Source organism: Lipotes vexillifer, unplaced genomic scaffold (assembly GCF_000442215.2).
Source record: "Lipotes vexillifer unplaced genomic scaffold, Lipotes_vexillifer_v1.1 scaffold749, whole genome shotgun sequence".
NCBI classification, from domain to species: Eukaryota; Metazoa; Chordata; class Mammalia; order Artiodactyla; family Lipotidae; genus Lipotes; species Lipotes vexillifer.
Genome location: NW_006782834.1, coordinates 2,067,303 through 2,091,332, shown reverse-complemented (window position 1 = coordinate 2,091,332; position 24,030 = coordinate 2,067,303). Strand labels below are relative to the sequence as shown.

At 37.8% G+C, this 24,030-nt stretch overlaps 1 protein-coding gene across 1 annotated transcript in view; it reads right to left on the bottom strand.

Annotated features, from left to right (window-relative positions):
* Window positions 1-12,806, bottom strand: part of CCDC158 (coiled-coil domain containing 158) — an 84,307-nt gene extending 71,501 nt beyond the window's left edge. The window contains exons 1-5 of the mRNA XM_007455419.1: window positions 12,737-12,806; window positions 6,275-6,492; window positions 993-1,102; window positions 552-879; window positions 114-190 (exon numbers count right to left, since the gene is read on the bottom strand). Coding sequence (XP_007455481.1) covers window positions 114-190; window positions 552-879; window positions 993-1,102; window positions 6,275-6,492; window positions 12,737-12,806 — 803 coding nt within the window. The remainder of the gene's footprint in view (window positions 1-113; window positions 191-551; window positions 880-992; window positions 1,103-6,274; window positions 6,493-12,736) is intronic.
* Window positions 12,807-24,030: the final 11,224 nt, after the last annotated feature.

Genomic DNA, 24,030 nt, shown 5'->3' with positions numbered 1-24,030 from the left:
CGCTCACAACCACTCACCTCCTGCTGTGCAGCCCAGTTCCTAACAGGTCACAGACCACTATCAGTCCGTGGCCCAGGGGTTGGAGAGCCCTGTTCCATACCTCAGAAACCTACCTATTTTGATGTTGTTGAAGCAGTAGTTCTATTTTGTTCTGTGACTCCAATTTCAGTGTTTCAAGCTGATCCTCTACCTGGTTATAAAAAAGAGATACTGATTTAGGAGTTGGTAAATCTAAAGCTTGGAAAGTTTAGAGCTTTTTCAACAAAAGGAATGCCTTAGAAAGATGCAAACAGAAGCAATGCTAAAATCAGATACATTCTATCGCTGTATTTTATTAGATCTTTTACACTGGCTATACTCTTACGTAACTATACAGATAAGTCGAGTTAGTTCCCATTATTAACAAAGATCATTGTGGAAGTAACTTCTGCTATTTTAGAGAACAAAAATGAGAACTTGGCTTACTTTGAAGAGTTTCAAAAATTATCTGCCTAATACTATTGTCTTAATGAATTTTAATAAAAAATTGATGTAGTGTTCTCACCACTTACTGGAAATATCCTCCCTTTAAGATAAGAAATCTCTGTGTCTAATTCTCTTAGGATTTTACTAATAGCTGAGCCCATGCTGCGGAAGTGGATGGTAGACATGCTGTCATGTTCATATATTTTCTTGCCTGAGGCTTCTTCAAAGTCAACTAGGACTGATCGAATTTCTTGAAGCACTCCCTCATGACTAAGTATCATCTTTCTTAGCTGCTCTATCTGTGTGTTGCTATCTTTCAGCACATCATCCTTAAGGCGTTTGGCAGCTTCAAGCTCATGAACGGTATTTTGAAGCTGATTTCGTAAATCCTCCTGGGACTGACTCTCTCTTCGTCTAGGAAATAAATGAAAGAGAAGAAATAATACTGATAAAACTCAGATTCACACAAGTGATTTTACACTACAAAGAGTAAAACTTTAAGATAATTTCAGGTAACGAATCCCAACCTGATGTCAGCCATGGCATCTCTCTCCATCTTCATCTCTTGAAGTTTTGTTTGCAAATCGATGACTGACTGTCTTAAGTAAAATGTTTGTTTCTCATGCAATTCATTGCTCTGAAAAAAAAAAAAAAAGTCCTGCAAATTAGTTTTCATTAGAGGAACGTATTTTCTTATAGCTAATAATTTCCGAAAACCTATATATCAATGATTTATTTTTATGTGTACTTCCTTCCCCCTTCACCATTGTTTGGGGCCTAATTAATCATTTCTCACCTAGGTTTTTTGAATACCTTAGTCTCACTGTCTCAACCTTGCCCTCTTTCAATCCATTCACGTTACAACCAAAACACCGTTCCTAGAACATATCTGACTCTGGTTCAAGATAGAGATAGAAATAAACTCTATTCCCAAGGACATGAGAATTGGTGGAAATTGTGTATATAGAAAAGTCAACCTCTACCTCCAACTGACTTAAAAAACTTGGCAGCAGACAACTACCATTCAAAACTCAAGGTGTTCTACTACAAAGAAATTCACAAAGATCTCAAAATCAGGCACTGAGAGATCTCCCAGCACAATCATTGATGCCCCACCTAATTATCCCAAAGTAAAGCCATCAAGTTCTGCCCTCAGGGAGACTGCCATCAGTTTTTTTTACTGTTCATTCTTGTGTATGAATAAAAAGCCAAAAACCACTGAACACTTGAAGGAAGATTACAAAATTAAAAGGAGACCAAGATTAAACAAATGAGCAAATACTCAGGAAAAAAGATCCAAAGAAACAAAAAGAGATAATGCAACAGTGGAAGAACACTTCCAAAAACTTGTATTGCAGAGAAATTTGAGAGACATTTTTGCTGTAAAGTAAGAACAGGACACTGTGTGAGAGAAGTGATCAGAGGAAGAGAGAGTTCTTGGAAATTAAAAATATGGTTGCAAACTAAAAAGTTGCAATAGAAATGTTGGAAGTCAAGAAATGCACCCCAAAAGTTAAAAAGTAGACAAAAATTTTGAAAGAAAAGGTAAGAGATTTAGAGGTTCAACCTAGGAGATAATATCTGACTAACAGGAGCTTCAGAAAGAGAGAACTGAGAAAACAGAAAAAAACTATCAAAGAAACAAGAAACCAAAAAAACCTGAATTCCTCAAAGCTGAAGGGCACAAATCTGCAGGCCAAAAGGGCCCACTGAGTCCCTTTTGGTACTAGCACAGGGAAGGAAAAAACAAAAATCCACACTTAAGAACATCATAGTGGAATTTCAGAGATAAAGACCCTAAAGTTTCCAAAGGTGAACCCCAATTAAGTAAAAACATATCATCTACAAAGGAACAAAAATCAGATAGACATCTTCTCAGTCTGTGCAAGGGCACACAATATTTTCAAAGGACTGAGAGAAAATAACTTTCAGCTTTATCCAGCTTAAGTCATTATCAGAATGAAAAAATTCATATAATGTATGTCCCATATACTTCTTCTTAAAAGTTTCTAAAGATGTGTTTTGACTAGATGAAGAAATAAATCAAGAAAGAGGAAAAGAGAAAACAGTGAATCCTGGAAATCATGAATTCAACCAGGAAAGCAGTGATAGGAATCCCAAGAAAATATCTATACAGCAGACCTAAGAAGAAACTCATCGAGACTAGACAGAAGAACTCCTAAAGGGTCCTGGGTTCAAGGAGGTTTGATAGAAAACCTATATAATAATTTTTTAATGAGGATATGATAAAGGTAAATATCAACAGTATAAGGAAAAAGCAAGGCAATTAGGAACCACGGGAAAAACAAACATTACACAAGAAAGGAAATATAATAGGTTACTACCTAATTCTGCAGTTGACAATGTTTATATAGTAAATATAAGGTAAGATCCTTTACCTTCTTTTCTAATAGTCCAGGTGAATGGCTAGAGTAGTCTGAACTTTGGATGGTAACAGTGGAAATGAAAACATTTCCATATTTGAGAAATATATATGTGGTATACCAGATGGACTTGGTAGTAAAGTAGATGTCAGGGAAAATGAAGAGGTATCAGGAATGAATCAGGTTTTTGCCCTGTGCAACAATATAAATGTGGCACCATATACAGCTAGAAGAAAGGTTTGGGGGAAAGATCAGGTATGCAACTGGAAATGTTGAGTTTATGGAGCCTGAGAAACATTTCAAGTAGAAATGTCCAGTAGGAACACAGGTACACTAACTGGTGTGGAGACCAGTTAAGAGGTCTGACCAGAAATGTAAACTGAACATTCCCTTACATATAAATGGCAACAGAAGCTATGGGAATCACTACTACTGTCTATGGAGGGTTTTGCTGGAATAAGAAACTGAAAAAGAATGAGCTGGAGGAAAATCAGGAGAGTGTGTTTCCATGAGACCTAAGAGAAAAGAGCACTTCAAGAGGAAAAGAATTGTCATGTGTGTCAAATGTTGTGAGAAAGTCAAGTAAGATAAGGAATGTAAAGCTTTGATTAGATTTAGCATCACCTCTTACCCCTACTGTAGCACACGTCCTGTTACTATCATTTTCTATTTTAAATATCTCAGCTATAAGACTAAATGTGTACATAAAAAGGACATCTTTTCCATGTTTATATATCCAGTACCTAGCGTAATATCTGTTACATAGGAGGTTTGTGATAAATACTGTAAGTACCCAAATAGCCCTGTTATTTATTTACTGATTTAACTAATTTATTGGGAGCCAGTCAAGTGTCACATACTCCACCAGAGGATAGACTCGGAAAATTAACTGACATTGCTTCTTTTCCTCATTGGTACCTCTGTGCTTCATCTATCTTTCTATCTATCTATCTATCAATCATCAATCTATCTCTTTAATGCACTTATCACAAAGTATTGTCATTATTTGTTTATATGCCAGGCCCCCTTCAAGACTAAGAACTCCTTATGAGTCCTATCTTATTCATCTTTGCATCCCCTCTACATAATACAATGGTATCTCATTTTCAACACTTAATAAATTTGTAGTTTTTTTTAAGTGCTCAATCCGTTAATGAATATAATAAAACGTACTAAATACTACAGTGGACGTGTGTATGAAGAGCAACAAGTGTACAGAGGAGAACACACCTACTTGTGTCTAGAGGAAAGGCTTCAGAGAAGGAAATGCTTGAGCTGAGTCTTGATGGATAATAAGAATTTAACAGGTAGACAGGCAGAGAAGAGGAAATGACTTGGGCAAAGGCATGAAGGTCTAGAATAGAATGGCACATCCAGGGAAGAGCGATATTGCTAGAATGGAGGGTACATACAGGGAACAGGTAGCAGAAGAGGCTAACATGTACAGCGAAAAAAATTCGATCACAAAGGCCTTTGTATAAGTTTGACTTCTAGGCTATAGACTATCAGGATCCAACATGCAGCTGTAAAGCTGACTAAAGCCAGCTTGATTCTACACAAGGTCCACTTGAAATTTTTATCAAAAGACTTCTATACACTACTTAGCTATCGTGTATACACATACATCCAAAAACCGACCCCCTACCAACTGCTTTGTAAAGAAAAACCAGGTATCTTGAAAGTAGGACAGCAGGCCTGAACCAATTACTAATTATAGTTATAGATGAATGTCATTAATTATAACATTTTGAGCTATTCAAGTTTCACTAAGATTACACCAAGAGCACAGCAAAAGAAACAATTAACAAAATGAAACGACAACCTATGGATTGGGAAAAAATGGTATTTGCACATCCTATATCTGATAAGGGGTTAACATCCAAAATATATAAAGAACTCATACAACTCAGTAGCAAAAATCCAAATAATCTAATTAAAAATGGGCAAAGGATCCGAATAGACATTTTTCCAAAGAAGATATACGAATGACCAACAGGTACATGAAAAGATGCTCAACATCACTAATCACTAGGAAAATGCAAATCAAAACCACAATGAGATATCACCTCACACCTGCTGGAATGGCTAACATCAAAAAGGCAAGAGATAACAAATGCTGGCGAGAATGTGGAGAGAAGGGAACCTTTGTGTACTACTGATGGGATTATAAAAAACTGGTGCGGCCACTACGGAGAACAGTATGGAGGATCCTCAAAAATTCAAGAAGAGAACTAACATATGATCCAGCAATTCCACTTCTGGAAATATATCCAAAGGAAATGAAAACACCATGTCGAAGTGATACCTGCACCCCCATGTTCATAGTAGCATGCTTTATAATAGCCAAGACATGGAAACAACCTAAGTGTCTCGTGACAGACGAATGGATAAAGAAGTTGAGCTATGTATGTATGTGTGTGTATATATACACACACACACAATGGAATATTATTCAACCAGAAAAAGGAGGAAATCCTGCCATGTACGACAACATGGATGGACACTGAGGGCATTATGCTAAGTGAAATAAGTCAGACAGAGAAACACAAGTATCATATGATCTCACTTACATGTGGAATCTAAAAAACAAACAAAAAACCAAAAGAACTTATACAGAAAGAGATCAGATTTGTGGTTACCAAACAGGGATGTGGGGAGAGGGGGAATTGGATGAAGGTGATCAAAAGGTACAACATAAGTACCGGGGATGTAACGTACAACATGATGACTACAATTAACACTGGTGTATGGTATATATGGAAGTTGTTAAGAGAGTAATCCTATGAGTTCTTATGACTAGGAAAAAAATTCTTTTTCTTTTTCTTTTTTTTATCTATATGAGATGATAAACGGTAAGTAAATTTATTGTGGTCATCATTTCATGATATATGTAAGTCAATTCATTATGTTGTACACCTTAAACTTATGCAGTGCTGTATGTTGATTATAGCTCAATAAAACTGGAGAAAAATTACACCATTAAGACAAGGCATTATGACTTATTATTAACAAAAGACAAATGGGTATGTAGACTTTTCATCAGTCCAATTTTTAATAGTGAAATAGAAGGCATAGGCCAAATTAACAAGTTTAACCAATGAATCCATTATTATTATTTTTTAAAATTTTATTTATTTACTTTTGGTTATTTTGTGCTGGGTCTTAGCTGCGGCCGGTGAGCTCCTTAGCTGTGGCATGCAAACTCTTAGTTGTGGTATGCATTTGGGATCTAGTTCCCTGACCAGGGATCGAACCCATGACCCCTACATCGGGGGGTGAATTCCTAACTACTGCACCACCAGGGAAGTCCCATGAATCCATTATTAAGTTTTTTTCCCAGAAAGTTTGGATTCTATTCCAAAGCTCTGTGCCTCACTGTCTCCCCAAAATGGTATCAGATACTGGAGGAAAAGAATGTAACTCACTTCATTTAGTCTTCTCTGCAAATCTTTGACTTGATGTGAATATTCTCCCAAAACACGTTCAATGTGTTCCCTTCCAGGGTAAGGAATGACTTTTCTGTGAGAATCAAGTTCCACTTCATATTTAGGGAAAAAAGGGATTTGTGTCAAAGTCCCAGTTGAAGATGTGTCTTCAACTATTGTTCCACGAATCGATGACATAAAAAATGAACCTGAAGAACCTAAATATTAAATAATTAATTAACCAATTAATTAACTTAATAATAAAGTAATTTTGTGGCAAACACTATCCCAGGTAGATTCCCTTATTGGACCCTGAAGGAGCTCAAGGTCTCATGGGGAAAACAGAAAAGTGAGAGTGTCTCTGAGAGAGAAGAGAGCACAAGGTAAAAAGGAGGAACAGGTTAGGGAGGAGGGGGTAGTTTTACTTGACAGTGATCAAGCGATACTTGAGCTGAATTAGTCTTGAAGCATCTATGAGTGAGAAGTAACTAGTCTGGAAGACGGGAGAGGAAGAGCATTCCAGGCAGCGGGAACACCATCATTACTGGCGAGGGGTCTTGAAGCTGCGTGGCATATATACTATGGGTGAAAGGAAGTAGGGCCAGATATGAGAATGAAAATGGAGGACATATCACGAAGGGCCTTGTGGTCATGCCAAGGAATTTGGATTTCATGGTGAAAGCTCTAGGCAATCATTAAAGGACTTGAAGATAGGGGTAACATAACCTACACTCGTGTTCTGAAAAGGCTCTCTGGCTTCAGTGTAGAGAATGCATTGGGTGGGGATAAAAATGAAGGTAGAAGCTCAAAGTAGAAGGCGGCTTTCAACAGTTCAGGCAAGACATGGCAAGGGTCTGCCCTAAAGCAGAGAGAGCAGAGATAGAAACAAGGGCATGAATTTAAGAAATATATGTGGTAAGTAAGAGAGATGGAGACATCAAAGATTTCTCTTTCGTTTCCGGCTTCAGCAACGTCCAAGTAACGATGTTGATTTGCAAATACTGTACATGGACTTGAGGTCTGGGAGAGTGTTTTACTTTAGAGATAAGCTTCTGGGAGTCATCAGCGTATGAGTTCTAATGAATCCTTGGAGTCAAGGGGATCATCTATGTACAGAGTGAAAAGAGAAGAGGATCAAGCAGAGAACTCTGAGGAAATATTAACATTCAAAAGGAAGACAAAGGAGGTAAAACCCAGTAAGAGTCACAGAAGACACACAAAGATTTTCAAGAACCACCACTGGCTTGAACTGAGGGACAGAAACAGTATGAGATGGAGAGAGGCTCTTCTACAAGCAGGCTGAAAAAAGCCACCCGGCTGGAAACATGTGCTACCTTTCATGCAAAAGGGGGGAGAACTCAGAGTCAGACCCAAGAGTCCAGTGGATGGCGCCAGGAGCCATGGAGACTTATCCCCAGGCCTGGGTCCTAATCAATCAGCTAGTCCTGAGTGGTCAGCCTGTGCCCAGTTGGACTTCAGAACTGTGGTGGACACGTGTGCTTCCTGTTTACTGCTTTCTCAATAGGAGTGGACAGTGGTTATCCTGTGCCTGGCTACCACTGCATGTTGGGTGTCACAAGTCTTCAGATAATGAGGAACTCTACTCAAGGCGCTGTATTTAAGGGATTACAATTAAGGAGTTTCATCCACACTTGAATCTAATTTAGATAAAGATATTCTGGCCTTTCAGTGAGTGCTGTAGTGTGATCAGGCTATTAGGGGCCTTCTTAGGAAAGTGAATATATTTTGCATGTGAGAGAAATATAAATAATCTGTGACCAGAAGGTAAACTGCAGTGGTTTTAAAATATGTCCACATATTCTGTGCTACTCCTCCCTTAAATAGGTGGAGGTTAATTTCCCTCTTCTTTGTAAGAAAGGAGAAACAAGAGTGTATGTGTATGTGTATATGTATGTACATATATGGATATGTGTGTATGTGTGGCATTTGCTTAATTTTGCACAAAAGAAACACTGGAATAATAAGACAGAATCTCATGAAAACAGCTATCTATAGGAGTATAGGGATGGGTGAAAATAGAATGGAAAAGATAGGGATGGCAGCAAGACGCTACTGAATATACCTTTTTATAAAGTTTTCACTTTTGAGCCATATACATGTTATACATATTCAAAAAATAAAACTGAAAACTAACAGAAAAAAATAAACCTAAGTGTACAGTAAGTTGATAACATAACCTCACAGAGAAAATAGCTCTTCTCAAATAACTTTGGAACACAGTACCCTGACTGCACGTGAACTTACCTTAGCAGGTAAGCTGTTAATATAACAGGTGTTGTTACAATTCTGAAACAATTTTGTGTGTACCGTGTAAGAGAGAAAATAAGTAAACACACTGAAATTTTTGGAAACTTGAGTTTTCACTGTAAGGGAAATACAGATATGGAATGGGGGGAAGATGAGGAAGAACTCTGTGGTACTGGATTTGAGAATTACCAGTGTGAACTTAAGGGAAAAAAGTCTAATTCCAAGCTTTAGACGCTGAACACTCCTAGACACAGTGACACTTCAGTAGCAATAAGCACACGAGATCTCGGTGTGTGAATACTATTTCCTACTAGAAGGAGCCAGGGCTCTTTAGTGAATAGCTGATTCCAGGTCTGGTAGAACAGGAGGAAAAGTACAGCCTGAAACATTCTGATGTGCCAGAAAGTAATGAAGTGGGCCATGTTTTAAAAAGACACAGAATTGGCTTAAAGGGGCTGGCCAAATTTGGTACAACTGAGCATCAAAACAACAGTGACAACAATACATTATAGCACTTGGAATTAAAAACAACCTATGGATCTAGAGTGATAATAATAAAAGAAAAGCTTTTCTTTCCTGAAAAATGTATGCTAATAACTATGGTAAAATTAGAAATCATTAATGTAATAATTGATTCAGGCAAGGATCTTCAATTGACGCTAAAACCACTGAATGGAAGGTTATTTAGTACTAGGATATTCCCAAGGTCTCAAAGGGCCATCCTATAGGTTACTTATTTATTGTAAAGGAGAAAATATGACTCTAAATTAGCAGGATCTGGCATTATGTGTTCCCTAAAGTATGATGTAAAAGTATAAATTGTCACCTATGTAAAACTCTTGCCAAATGAGTTTGTTTCATCTGAATCTAAACACAAGAAACCATCAGAAACAATCTAGAATGTGGAACATTCTACAATACAACTGGTCTGGACTCTTAAGGAAAATGCTATGAGAAACAACAACAACAAAAGGAGGGAGGATGGTTACAGATTTAAAGAGAATAAAGAGACCAAACAGCCAAATACAGTGCATGATCTGTGATTAGATTTTTTAAAACGCTAAGTAAAACTTTTTTTGGAACAACTGGGGAAATTTAAATATGAATATGAATTAGATGATAACTGCATCGACAGTAATTTTCTCAGATACAATGATGTGGCAATGTAGGGAATCATCCTTTTTCTAAGGAGATGCACATTCAGGTTCTGAGGCATGAATAATGATGCCTTAAACTTCAGCAAAACGAAATATAAACTGTAAGCATAGAGATAAAGCAAATATGATAAAATGCTGACAACTGGTGCATCAGTTGAAGGGTATTTAATGTATTCAATGTACTATTTTTTCAATTTTTCGACCATTTTGAAAAAATTCGAAGTAAAATGTTGGGCAGGGGGAGAGTTCACTGCATTTGGCAAAAAAGAGAAAATCTAGTCATTATGGCCAGAGTGATTTCATTGGAATACTAGGTTCAAAAGTCCTAAGGCAGTGGTTCACAGAGTGAATGGATGGTGAAGATGTGGACACGTGAACACAGACTTGTCCTTCAGACGGCACAGCTATGAAGGAAGAAGGGGCACGGAAGGCGTAGGTTGAGGAGAGGTTTTCATTTTTGTTGTTTTGGTTTGTTATATTTCCTTGTTAGTGGTTTTAGGCTTGGAGAGATTTAGCATGTTTACTTTGATGGATAAGTGCAAATGGAGAGAGAGGGACTGAAGATATCGATCGGAGTGAGTGGGGCCCAAGACTCTGTAGAGATTCTGGAGCCAAACCTCCGAGGAGGCTGAGCTGCTGCGAGCGGGGGTGGGAATTAAAGCATGGGGAGCAAATTAGGAGGGTACCTCCTCCACGGAACTATGAAGCGGCATGGACTGTGAAAAACAGTGATTCTTAAGGGCAGTAGAGGAGAGGGTAGGAGAATGGCAGCCGAATGGCGTATTTTCTCTGCAAATCAGGAAATGATGTTATCTGAGAGTGAGGAAGACGGTGGCAGAGTGAGGGGCTTGAGAATGGTGTCATTTTGAAATAAGTGTGGTGAGAAATTAGAGACAGAACTGGCTAAGATTAAGAGAAAGATTCCTCAGCAGCATCGGGGGCCCAGCTGAGATGGCAAACTATGACTCTCAAGTGGCAAACTGGTGGAAAATCCACATTTGTGTATTTTCTTCCAGCAGCCCAGGGCAAAAATGGAAAAGGCAGTCAGCCTGAAAGGACTGGGATTTTCCTGTAAGAGTGCAAAGAAGAATAAGAGAAAGAGGAAGTTGAGGATATTGGCAAGTGATAAAGAAAGGGAAGATAGGAAGAGGTTGATAGTTTAGGAGAAAATAGCAGAAGGTAGAGCAGCTGTTCTCAGCCCTTGTTGTAAACCAGGAACAAAAGGAGAGCTTTAAAAAAAAAAAAAAAAACAGTGGTGCCCAAGCCCCACTTCAGATCTCCCGAATTAGCATCTCTGGGTGTGGTTCTAAGCCATTTAAAAGTTTAAAGTCTCAGGGCTTCCCTGGTGGCGCAGTGGTGGAGAGTCCGCCTGCCGATGCGGGGGACACGGGTTCGTGCCCCGGTCCAGGAGGATCCCACATGCCGCGGAGTGGCTGGGCCTGTGAGCCATGGCCGCTGAGCCTGCGCGTCCGGAGCCTGTGCTCCACAACGGGAGAGGCCACAACAGTGAGAGGCCCACGTACCGCAAAGAAAAATTTTAAAGTCTCAAAAAGTGATTTTCACGTGGAGCCATGGTTGAGAACCACTACCTTCATGAGGCAGAAAAATAAGTGTTGCAGGAATAAGAGAGTGAGAGTGCTAGAAGATAGCAGGCTGGATTCCAGAAGTCCAACCATTCTTGGCAATAAGTTCCAAGATAGGAAAGTGAGTAGCTAGAGTATAGGTCAAAACAATTAGAACTAAAAAGGTGTAGAAGCCGTGAGTCTAAGATCTTAGATGGGTCCTCTGTGAGGGCGATGGTATTACGGGATGATGATGTGCCTGGGGAGGGAGAGACAGCCCATGAGCTAAGTACCCATGTCCCTGAGGATAAGGGATATCGTGTAGGTGGGGAGGTGGGCAGGGTTGATGGGTATAGTAGGATGGAGGTGACAATGGCATGAGCATCCTAAGGAGCAGAAGCTTTTACAAAATAAAGGTGCTAAAATAAGTTTTTCAGCACTGTTTCACTGTGCTTAGAAACTGTGAAACAACACCTATAACTGAGAATAAACTCTGGCTGCATTCTTTCAGATGAGACAGACATGACAGGGAAAGCAGTTAGGGCTGTGCAGGTCACCTGCCAGATAATCCATTCTCTGTCCTGCCCCTATTCTGCTGTGTGTTGAAGAGAACTCTTTTTTCCTAGGCCCCGTTCCCAACTTGTTTCCAGGAAGGTTCGCAGTGGGAGGTACTGGCAAAAGACCAGAAGGCCAGAGGAAGGGAGAAGCTAAGGGACCGCTCCTCTCTCCTGCCTCTGACAGGCTTCTGGCAGTGAGTGGTGGCTTCAGCTCCCACAGGCAGCCATCTCCATGGCTTGTACCTACGCCTTATGACAGTTCCCATTCTCAGGGTCCTTCTAGCCCAAAAGCTGGTAGCAGCTTCCTACAGTGGCTCATCTCTGAGCCTTCTCAGCTCTTTCAACACCTGTGTTGTCAATTCCCTGTATTAAATGTCACCTATTTATTCCAACTGTTTCTGTTTTCCTGCCTGCTATCTGTTGACTGAAATAATTTTCATCAGAGTTGATGGGGGGCCTGAACTAGGACAGTAGTCATGGGAATGGAGAGGGAAAATGCATTCAAGACACATTTCTGAGAATAAAGAAAGCAGGACTTGGTACCTGACTGGATGGGGGGCAGGGGGTGTGAGAGAAAAGAAGTCACAATGATGCAGAATTGGGGCTTAGAGCAGACCGAGGAAGAGAAGGCCTTTAGAGAAACATGGCATGTGCTTAAGTTCCTCAACTTGAAAACAATCTTCAAACCAAAAAATAACGTAAACACATGCTAAAAAATAGATATGCTATTTTTAAAAGACTAAACAACTTCTTCCTCATAAAGCAGAATTATAAATAATCTGGTAAACATTCATGAATAAGGTCTGTGCCTTGCACAGTTAAAATCAAAACATACTGAAAAAATAGCAGCTTGAATGAATATTATGAAGACTGCTTAGTTCTAATTTTTTCCCATTTTGTTTTATAAAAAACACGTACCTGCATTGGACGTAATGCCACTACTTGATAAAAGATCCTCATTATTTGATTCACAAGGTTTTTGTTCCATATTAAATATTGCTACCTCTTCTTAGAGATCTTGAAATATGAATGCTTCCCTATTCAGTTCTTTCAGTTCTTATCTGTAAAAGACAGGGATTTGATCCTTATTAATAAGGTATTACATGAAAAAAGTTCATAGAGGAGGAACTGACTATATTCACATTTGAAATTTAATAGCAATTTTTCACCAGGAAAATATTTACACAGAAATAGTTTATTATTATCTAACATTAATAAGTGAAGAGAATCTTACTGTAAAACTTACTGATTTTAATGGCCAAGTGGCTTATTAGAGACAATCTAAAAATAAAAAACTAACACTTTAATTATGATGATTATTAGCACTCTGATTTGGGGCAGAGTTTTTTCTCCTCTTACGTCTCTCTCATCACGTTACATTGTCAAATAATGGAAGAAGACATTTCCTCAGTAAAAAGCCACAAATTAGGAAAAGAGATCACAAATCAGCAAATTAGAAATCATTAATAAAAGGTAAAAACTTCTGTGATATCAAACAGTGCTCATAATTCTAGATTAGGCCAAGAGGGGTCTTCTGGGTTTGGAAAACACTGGTGGCCTGATCCCAAATCTCCTCCTCATCCTCTGAATATCCATAAAATCAACAAGAACAACAAATAAATAAAAGCACATGGGCTCCAAGCCTTCAGCATTCCCAGAAGACACAGAATACCACAGCCTTCAAATTGTCTGTAAGGAGAGGGAAATTTTTTTCCAAAAGTTCTCCCATATTCTACCAACCAGTACTGCAGGCCTGTGAGTACGGACAACAGGAAAGGAGAGGCTGAAAAGACTGAAAAGGAGTAGAGGACTGGGAGGGAGCACAGTCACCCCGGAAAGTGCAGAAGGTTACTAAGCACAGGCTGGAACATGATAGTCTGTAGCCCTGGCTATGCGGTAAGGGCTTGAGAGTGGGCGGGCACCAGGAGTGTCGGCCTCAGAGAAGAATGTTTCTGGGGGAGAATCAGATGTGGAGACATGGCAGTAAAGGGAAGAAGGAGATGAGAGGGGAAAATTCAGGAACCAGCAGAAACAAAAAGAAGCAAGATACGCCAGTGCTCCTTCTACCCTTCCCACCCAACGTCCCCACCACCATCCATAAAAGGGAACACGTAGAAGACGGCTCTCTCAGACAAGGAATCCTGCCCACTAAATGAATAAACATAGATAAAAGTAGGACACATCCATACAAAACTACAACAAAATGTCAGAAAATGTGGATAAACTCTTTTTTGCCTATGAAGAGTCCCCCCCATACCCTCCCCGCCAACAAACATGAAGTCAAAGAAAATTGTAACACAACACTCCAAACTGAGCTAAATATTCTCAAGCGAGCATTTGGGAGTGATTAAATGTCACCCTTGAATGAGAATTGTAAATGTAAGAACAGAAGTGGACAAGAAACAATGAAAAAAGCAAAAAATCAGGAAGAAATGAAATGAGAGTTGATTAAAGGAAGGAAAGAAAGAAAAGAAAAAGACAAAATTATATCAGAAATGAAGACCAAATTACAAAGTACACAGGGAGGAGAGACTGAAATGTAAACTTAATAAAAGGCATTGAAGAAAATCAGGAAAACAACCAAGAGGATGAAAACTGAGATAAAGAAATAAAAAGGGTGGGAGAGGAAGTGAATGAAGTGGAAGACAGGCAAAGAAGGTTGAACATAATTGGTGTCCCTGAAGAAAAAAGTCCAAAAAAATGAAACAGAACTATTATTTAAAACTATAATCCAAGGAAGCTTCCTATAAATAAAGGAAGACTCAAATCTACACATTTTTCATACTAGGGAAAATTGACCAAGAATGATCAACTCTGAAATATATCCTAATAAACCATGTTAAGACTTTAAAGATTACGAAAAATCCTCAGGGTCTTCAGGCAAAAAAGATGAAATAATATACAAAGGCAAGAGGATTAGAATGGCATCAGATTATTCAAAAACAACATACAAAGCAAGGCAACAGAAGAGCAGCATTTTCAAGAAATCTAAGGAAAGAAAGTATTGATATAAACCAAGGATATTATACCCAGCCAAGATCTTCAAAAGATTCAAAGGCACAGAAAAGCAGTTTTGAATGCACCAGAACACTGTACATGAAGTGCCCCTTCTGAGAAATCAACTAGAGGGAGTGAAGCTTCATCCAACAAACAGATGACCAGCAAATGTGGCTAAATGGTAACAACTGGTGAAAATCTTGGTTTTTCTCTAGGTTTTAAACTTTTCAAAATAAAACTTGGGAAAAAAGATGAACATTTGAAAAAAAAAAAAAGATGACTGGGAACACTGAAAAAAGACTGATGGTGAACATTTAAATATTCAGTTGCAAAGTTGAGACTAAAACATGGGTGGGATAATGACACTGAAGAATAACATATAAATATTATATGTGTGACAATGGAGAACAGATGTAACTAAAGATGGGAAAAGAGAAAAAAAGGGAAAGTAGAATGCCATTGGTTGTAAAAGGTACCATTTAAAACTGACAAAAAGCAAAAGGTAAAGAAAGAAAAAAAGGGGGTTATAGGTGCAGTATAGAAAGTACTAAGGCAAAGGTAACCACTGGAATAAAAATGCAAATCTTCTTAAGTGACAAAAGAATTTTAAAAAGAAAAAGTAAAGAAAAAACACCAGATAAACACATTAAATATAATACTTGCAGAAATTACACCAGAAGATAATAACATAATAACATTGTGACAGAATTTAGACCAAACACAACAGTCACATCAATAAACCTGAAGGGACTTAACTTGCCTATTCAAAGAGAAGTATTTTCAAATTGGCTCTTAAAAAAATTCAACTCTGTGCTGTACACAAGAGGACACTAATAGGCATAGATTCAAAAAGACTACAAATAAAGTGATGGACAATGATTTGCTAGGCAAATGAAAGCAGTAAGAAAGCATGGGTTGGCCATACTACCCAAAGCAATCTGCAGATTTAATGTGATCCCTATCAAATTACCCATGGCATTTTTCACAGAACTAGAACAAATAATCCAAAAATGTATATGGATCCATAAAAGACAGAGAATTGCCCAAGCAATCCTGAGGAAAAAGAACAAAGCAGGAGGCATACCCTGACTTCACACAATACTACAAAGTTACAGTAATCAAAACAGCATGGTATTGGCCAAACAGACATATGGATAAATGGAACAGAACAGAGAGCCCAGAAATAAAACCACACACCTATGGTCAATTAATCTTCGACGAAGGAGGCAAGGATATACAATGGGGAGAAAACAGTCTCTTCAGCAAGTGGTGTTGAAAAGTTGGACAACTGCAGGTAAATCAATGAAGTTAGAACACATCTTCACACCATACACAAAAATAAACTCAAAATGGCTTATAGACTTAAATATAAGACATGACATCATAAAACTGCTAGAAGAGAACATATGCAAAACATTCTCTGACAAAAGTCGTACGAATGTTTTCCTTAGGTCAGTCTCCCAAAGCAATAGAAATAAAAGCAAAAATAAACAAATGGGACCTAATCAAACTTACAAGCTTTTGCACAGCAAATGAAACCACAAATAAGACAAAAAGACAACCTATGGACTGGGAGAAAATATTTGCAAATGATGCGACCGACAAGGGATTAATTTTCAAAATACATATATAAACAGCTCATAGAATTCAATAACAAAAAACAAATAACCCAATTGAAAAATGGGCAGAAGACCTAAATAGACATTTCTCCACAGAAGGCATACAGATGGCCAATATGCACATGAAATGATGCTCTTCATTGCTAATTATTAGAGATATACAAATCAAAACTACAATGAGGTACCACCTCACACCAGTCAGAATGGCCGTCAATAAAAAGTCTACAAATAATAAATGTTGGAGAGGGTGTGGAGAAAAGGGAACCCTCTTATGCTGTTGGTGGGGATGGAAATTGGTGCATCCATTATGCAAAACAGTATAGAGGTTCCTCAAAAAACTAAAAATAGAGTAGCCATATGATCCAGCAATCCTACTCCTGGGCATGTACCCAGACAAAACTCTAATTCAAGAAGATACTTGCACCCCTATGTTCATAGCAGCACTATTTGCAATAGCTGAAACATGGAAACAACCTAAATGTCCATTGACAGATGGATGGATAAAGAAGACATGGTATACAATGCTATACAATGTACAGTGGAATATTACTCAGCCATAAAAAAGAATGAAATAATGCCATTTGTAGCAACATGGATGGACTTAGAAATTATCATAATAAGCTTATCATAATAAGCAAATAAGCAAAGTAAGTCAGTAAGAGAAAGACAAATACCATATGTCTTATACGTGGAATCTAAAATACGACACAAATGAACATATCTAGGAAACAGAAACAGACTCACAGAAATAAAGAACAGACTTGTGGTTGCCAAGGGGGAGGGAGGTGGGGGAGGGAAGAACTGAGAGTTTGGGATTAGCAGATGCAAACTATTATATATAGGATGGATAAACAACAAGGTTCTACTGTACAGCACAGGGAACTATACTCAATATCCTGTGATAAACCATAATGGAAAAGAATATGAAAAAGAATATATATGTGTGTATGACTGAATCACTTTGCTGTACAGCAGAAATTAACACAACACTGTAAAACAAATATACTTCAATAAAATTTTTTTAAAAAGCATGGGTTAAAATCCTGATACCAGACCAAGTAGTCCTCAAGCCAAAGAGTATTAAATAAGACAAAGGGCACTTAAAATTAAAAGCTGCATTCCACAACAAAGAGATAATACCTCTGACTCCATGTACCATGTAACACAGCAACCACTAAGATAAAACATAAATTACAGGAAACGCAATAAGAACTAGAAACACAGTAATAATGAGAGACTTTAACAGGCCACTCAGTATGAGATAGGTCAAGCGGCCAAAAAATAAGTAAGGATATAAAAGATTTAGATGAAATAATCACTAAGGTAGATTTTTTGGATATATATTGAACACTACATTTTGATAATAGAGAATGTACCTTCCTCTCAAGTGCACATGGAATATTCACAAAAACCAATCATACTTTAGGGCACAAATAAAAGATCAGTAGGTTCCATAAATAGAAATGTTACAAACATCCACCTCTGGTCACAATGTAATAAAACTAGAAAATAAAAATAAAAGTAAAACCCAAAAGCAAAAAGTCCTTTCCACTTGGAAATTAAAAGGCCTTGTATTAAATAACTCATGTGATAAGAGAAATATAAACAGAAATTTTAAAATTTCTGAAAAATAATGACAATGAAAGCACTACATATCAGAATCTGAGATACATTAAAGCAATGCAGGGACTTCCCTGGTGGCACAGTGGTTAAGAATCCGCCTGCCAATGCAGGGAACGTGGGTTCGAGCCCTCGTCCAGGAAGATCCCATATACCGCGGAGCAACTAAGCCCATGCACCACAACTACTGAGCCTGCGCTCTAGAGCCCGGGAGCCACAACTACTGAAACCCGCGCACCTAGAGACCGTGCTCCGCAACAAGAGAAGCCACCACAATGAGAAGCCCGCGCACCGCATCAAAGAGTAGCCCCCGCTCGCTGCAACTAGAGAAAGCCCACGCACAGCAACGGAGACCCAACGGAGCCCCCCCCAAAAAATAAATAAATAAAATAAACAACAGACTTAAAAAAAAAAAAACAATGCAAAGAGGAAAATTCCTAGCCTTAAACACCTATTTCAATTTTAAAAAAAGAATGATAATAAGTGAATTAGATTTCTAACACAAAAAGGTAGGGGGAAAAAGTATAACAAAAGAAAGCACATGGTAGGAAATAATAAAGATAAAAGCAGAAATTAATGAAGAAAACAGAAAAACAACAGATCAAATTAATGAATCAGAATCCTGATTCTTTAAAAAAATATAGGCAAAGACCATCAAAATGATGGGAAGAGGAAGATCACTTATAACATACTGCTTACCATTTTTACATTAATGCACAATGTAAGCATAGCGTTAAATTAAAAAAAAAACTTCTGAGCTAAAAAGAATTTTTGTTGAACAGAATTCCTTTTTATTTCACTCACAGTTTCTCCCTTTAGATTACTGAGGTGCCATCTGTCAAAACAACAATTAGATAAGTTCTACCTTAATATGTTTTGTGCTATCATTTTTAGGAAATACGTAGTAGGTAGGGAGACATTCCATAAAGAATGATAACAAATGGAATGTTACTCAAGATTGCTAGGCAATTTAAATGTTCTAACAGAAGGAATTGCTATTTGGGAAAACCTCTCATTTAAACAAGTGTTATCATGAATGTTTGCTGTACAATTTAGCTTACACACTAAAGTGATGCATTTGGGGATTCTTCAGGATGATGAAAGACAGTAAGAAAATGTAAATTACTGAGTAATGTTATTATCATAATTTACAGTTAGATCAAAAGCATGAAGGAATGAGCAGGACAGGCTGAATCAAAGCCCAGCATTGTGAGATCATACACTAATCCACTCTGCTTGATACCAGAGTTCTGGGTATCAAGAAGGAAACAGAACCTACAAGCAAGATAAGCAGAACGGGTACTAGAAGTTGGAGAAAAGAGAAGAAAGGAAAAGGTTTGACTTCAAATTATTCTGATATGGAAACCATGTTCTACTTTGGCATAAGATGGTGATGATAAACTCATTAATTCAGTATCCACTGATTGTTGGTAGGATATTAGGAGCCACAGTCCTTCAGAGGGAAATTTTTTTCTTAGAAAATTAAAAAAGAAGACAGCACAGGTTTATCTACTTGAACAAGAGTTTTAAAACCATTTATTTGTAAAGATGCTTAGCACTTCTACTTGTCAATGCTGCTAGCTATTTTATGTACCGTAGAGTAATGAAATCTGTCTTTAAAAAAGTATTTGTAATCTAGATTTTCACTATTTTAGACTGACCAAATCATTAAACTGGTCAAATCATTCAGTGTTTCTCTACTTGCATTGAATTGTAAGAACTGAAAGATAATTCCTATTTTCAGGCATAAAACTTATTAAATTACTAAGGATTCCTGGGAAAAGAAAGGTTTTTTTGCCTCAGTAAGGCATAAAATTGTGAAAACGCTGCACTTTGTTGATTTGGGGATCAAAACATGAACTTACACGTGTCTGATTTAAATCTCTGAGTAAAGTACACACATAAGATCTTGGCCTCTTCTAGTACGCTCAAGATTTATTATGAACAATTCTACCTGGTTTAAAATTATGAACAGGTTCACATTGAAAGGAGCCTTAAATTTCTGACGAATAATAGCTAGGTAAAGACTCTACTCTTGTTATTTAATTGGAATGTTGCAGAAAAGGCCTTAGAAACCACAGACCACAAAAAGAGGGCTTTTGGAGGAAAACAGTTTATAGGCTTTAGCTTTTGCTACATAGTTGAGCTAAAAGACTTAAAACTATCTCCTGGGTTCTTACCCCTTCTCCTTGGCTTCCAAAAGGCTGTGGTGACTGTACACCTACTTTCCCTAATGTGACCAGTCTTCACCTTTATTTCTTTCCTTATGGCTACGTAAGGTGGACCTCTCATGTGACTGTGAGAAAATATGACTGTCTCCACAGTAAGCAGATTTAGAATCCATGCTCTATTTTGATTGGGAAAGATTATGTATAATGTGTGTTATATTTAGATTACTGGATTCGTCAACTAATGACTCAAGCCCCTAGAGTGTTACCTTTCACAGAAGCCTGAGACTGGTGATTTTATAAAACTGGTCCATACTCTTGTAGAACCAGTCTGCAGGTACGTTTCCCCTGGAAAATTCTAAGGTGCCCCAAGATTGATCCAAATACCACATATCTGGGCTGGTACAGTCTCAGAAATGCAATGAGGAGAGCAATTATTACTGAATAACCCTTTATTGCCTGAGTTATTGTTGTTACCAATAACTTCACATCACTCTTACTGTCTGCTTTCTCAATCACATTCTTTCTCTCTAGATGTTGTCATTGACTGTTAGGGTTCAAATCCTAGCTCTGTGATTTACCACCTGTGTGACCTTGAGAACTATATTTAACCTCTGTAAGACTATAAGATGGAGATAGAGTATATACCTCAAAAGAATAAGAGTTACCTGAGATAACTCATGTCGGCCTTACTATACAGTACTTGCCTCAATCTATAGGTACACAGTGCCACAGTAAGCCATGAATAACAATATTGTTTTTAAAATTTAGGCAGCGTATACCCCCTCACTTGCCCATAATAAATGGCTATATCTTTCTATATATCTAGAAAGAAGATATAAGTTTCATATAGGTCCACTAACAGAAAAGAGAGTGAGTTTAAAATGCATTGAGTAAACACAGGGACCATTATAATATAATGTAGAATTAAGCTATTTAGACCCTACTTCACCAGTACGTAAAACCATCTTGTAGGGAGGCAGCACATAAGAAGCACAGAACTTAGGATCAGGGCACGTAATTCTGTCACTGGTTACCTGTGAAAGCACGGGCAAATCTTTTCACATCTCTGAGCCTCAATTTCCACCATTACTAAGTGAGGTTACGGTTGTGTCTTCCAACTGTAACCCCGACTACACACCCTCCTCTCTGCCTCCCAAACACCTTTATGGAATTCAGAAGGCTCCACGGAGCAAAGTTTGAAAACCACAGAGATAAACCCCCTATGACTTTATGATCTTAGATACTCCAGCCTAGGCATTCATCAAGTTTAAGACTTCAGGCTCTAAAATTAGATACAGATATAATAAATTAGTGTATCAGTTGTATTTAGTCACAATTCTTAAATATAACTCAAACAAGAAATGCCTTAAAATCTGGATATTCTTATTTTCACTTATACTATTAACACCTAAAAAAAATTTTTAATCTGCTTATTAATATACAGAATACTTCATTATCTGAAATTTATTATTTTCAAAAAGTTCAATTTGCAAGTTAATTTTCATCACTTAAGATCTTGACAACACCTAAAACACACACATACAACAACACAGCAGCAACAAAACTAAATTCTTTTTCCTTTGGGCTTATCTTGTACATGAAAGTATGCTTTAAAATTATAGCCTATGGCACTTATCTAGGCTATGTTTATACAACAGAACATGTTCAATTATATGCTCCCTATTTATTGGCCCAATGCTAATCTTGTTGGTATAGGTCTCATTGACATTATCAAGAGAGAGCAGCAAGTAAACATATAGGCCCGTGTCTACATTCCCAGACCTGACCTTTCTCCAGGTACTGTCCAAACTGACTTAAATAGACCCCCTGAATGTCTTCTGACCATTTAAACTGCTTTTCACTGCTAGAGATGCTTTGACCAGGTAATAGCTCTTATGCTTGGTTAGAAAAGTTACTGAGCAGAGGAACTTCTGTCTATAAATCAGAAATAGGTCAGAAATGGGTCTATAAATCTTAAGCAATGGAGCTGAGATAAACAACTAGGATTTTTGTACTATCTCAGTGGAATCTAAGTAAGCAGTTGCCTCATTGGAAAAATGAATGACAATACAAGTATCAAATCATTGTGAAATATACCTGAAACTAATATAATGTTATATATCAATTATACCTCATTTGGAAAAAAGAATGACAATATTCTATGTTCAGAATGAGGACTAATGAACAGAAGTAAAGGGAGGTAGGTTCTAGCTCAGGGTGGAAATGGACATTCTAAAAACGAGAGCGCCTTGGATATTTACATGGTGGACTTCCTTGTGAGGTGTTCAAACTGAGGGTGGATGAGCATTTGTTGGGATGCCAACTTGCCACTGGCTGTCCTCCCTTGGGCAGAGTATTGGACTAGAAGTGTAAAATCTTCTCCAATCTGGGCATTCTATGATTTTGTATGGAGAACATTCATCAAAAAGATGACCGAGAATACAGTGACTTCTCACAGATGATTTCAGTCAACAGCAAAGCCAGATAGGGACAATTCCACTGCTTCCAGCAAGTCTCATGCTCTTTTGTTTAAAAATTTTGGCTCTAGATAAATTTTAATGAAATCTGTTCCTTTAACACCTCTGCATATATGTTTACAGTCACCTTAAATTCATCTTATCCCAAATCTGGTCTCTTTTCCTTCCCACCTAACCTGTTTTCTAGGGCGTTCTCAGATAGTGATACCATAAACCCAACTTCCCAAGTCAGACATTTCAGTGTCTTCATTCTTCATCTACTCAAACTCCACATTCTGTTGAGTCTATCTCTGTAATACCTTTTAACTCAGTGAAGGAGACTTAAGTGTGGTCGAAAGTTATGAGGAAGGAATCCTGGAATATGCAGTTTAGTTCATTTTAGTCCTATCGTATTCTTTCATGCTTTAATCAACTGTTACTGGACTTGCTACAAAATACCTCATAATGATTCTTCTATTTCAGTTTCTTACAATCTTCCTTTAAAATCAGAGCCATCTTGCCATACCTTGCCCAAAAACAAAGCTTTGAACTAAGACCAGCACTCAATGCCCTTTACCAACTGGCCTAACCAACCTCCCAGCCTCATCTTCACTCCCTTGTTGCACACTGTGCACCATTCAGTGTTTACTAGCTGTGTCCTGAGCATGTCCTGCTCTTTCAGGACCCTGTTTGTATTTATACTCTTCTTTTTCGTCCTCCTTTCTTCCCAGCAAAATCCTCTCCAGTTTAGCTTTTAGGGATGTGGAGAAAGAGGTTCAAACTATGTAGCTGGTAGCAATGTACACTGATCCAGTCTTTAAAATCAGTGTTCTAATAAAAAGGGAAAGAAAACTGCCCAATGCCTCTGAAACATACAATTTAATGTAGGGGACTATATTTGGAGGACATGCTCCCCTTACTCTTCTCACATCAAAAGTAGTAAGCTTTAATTAAATCATTCATGCATATAAAACACTTAGCACAGGGCCTGGTACAAAGTAGACCTCTGGTAATTATTAATTACTGTTGTTAGCATTTTGATGGTTTATGGTGTATTGCTGTTACGAATAGTGCTTCTATAAATATTAGAGATAGAACTTTCTAAGATCATGACCAATCAAGTTTCTGCCCTCGTGGATCTTATATTCTAATGGAGAAAGACACTAACAAAACAAATCAAAAAAATAATTTTGGAGATTGGTCAAGTGCAATGATGAGAATAACACAGGGTAGTAATAATACACAGAGAGAAGGAGTTGAGACTACTTAGTTAGGGTAGGTCAGGGAAAGACTTCCTGAAGTGACATGTGAGTTGAACGACAAAAATTCAGCCCTGCAGAGGACTGGGG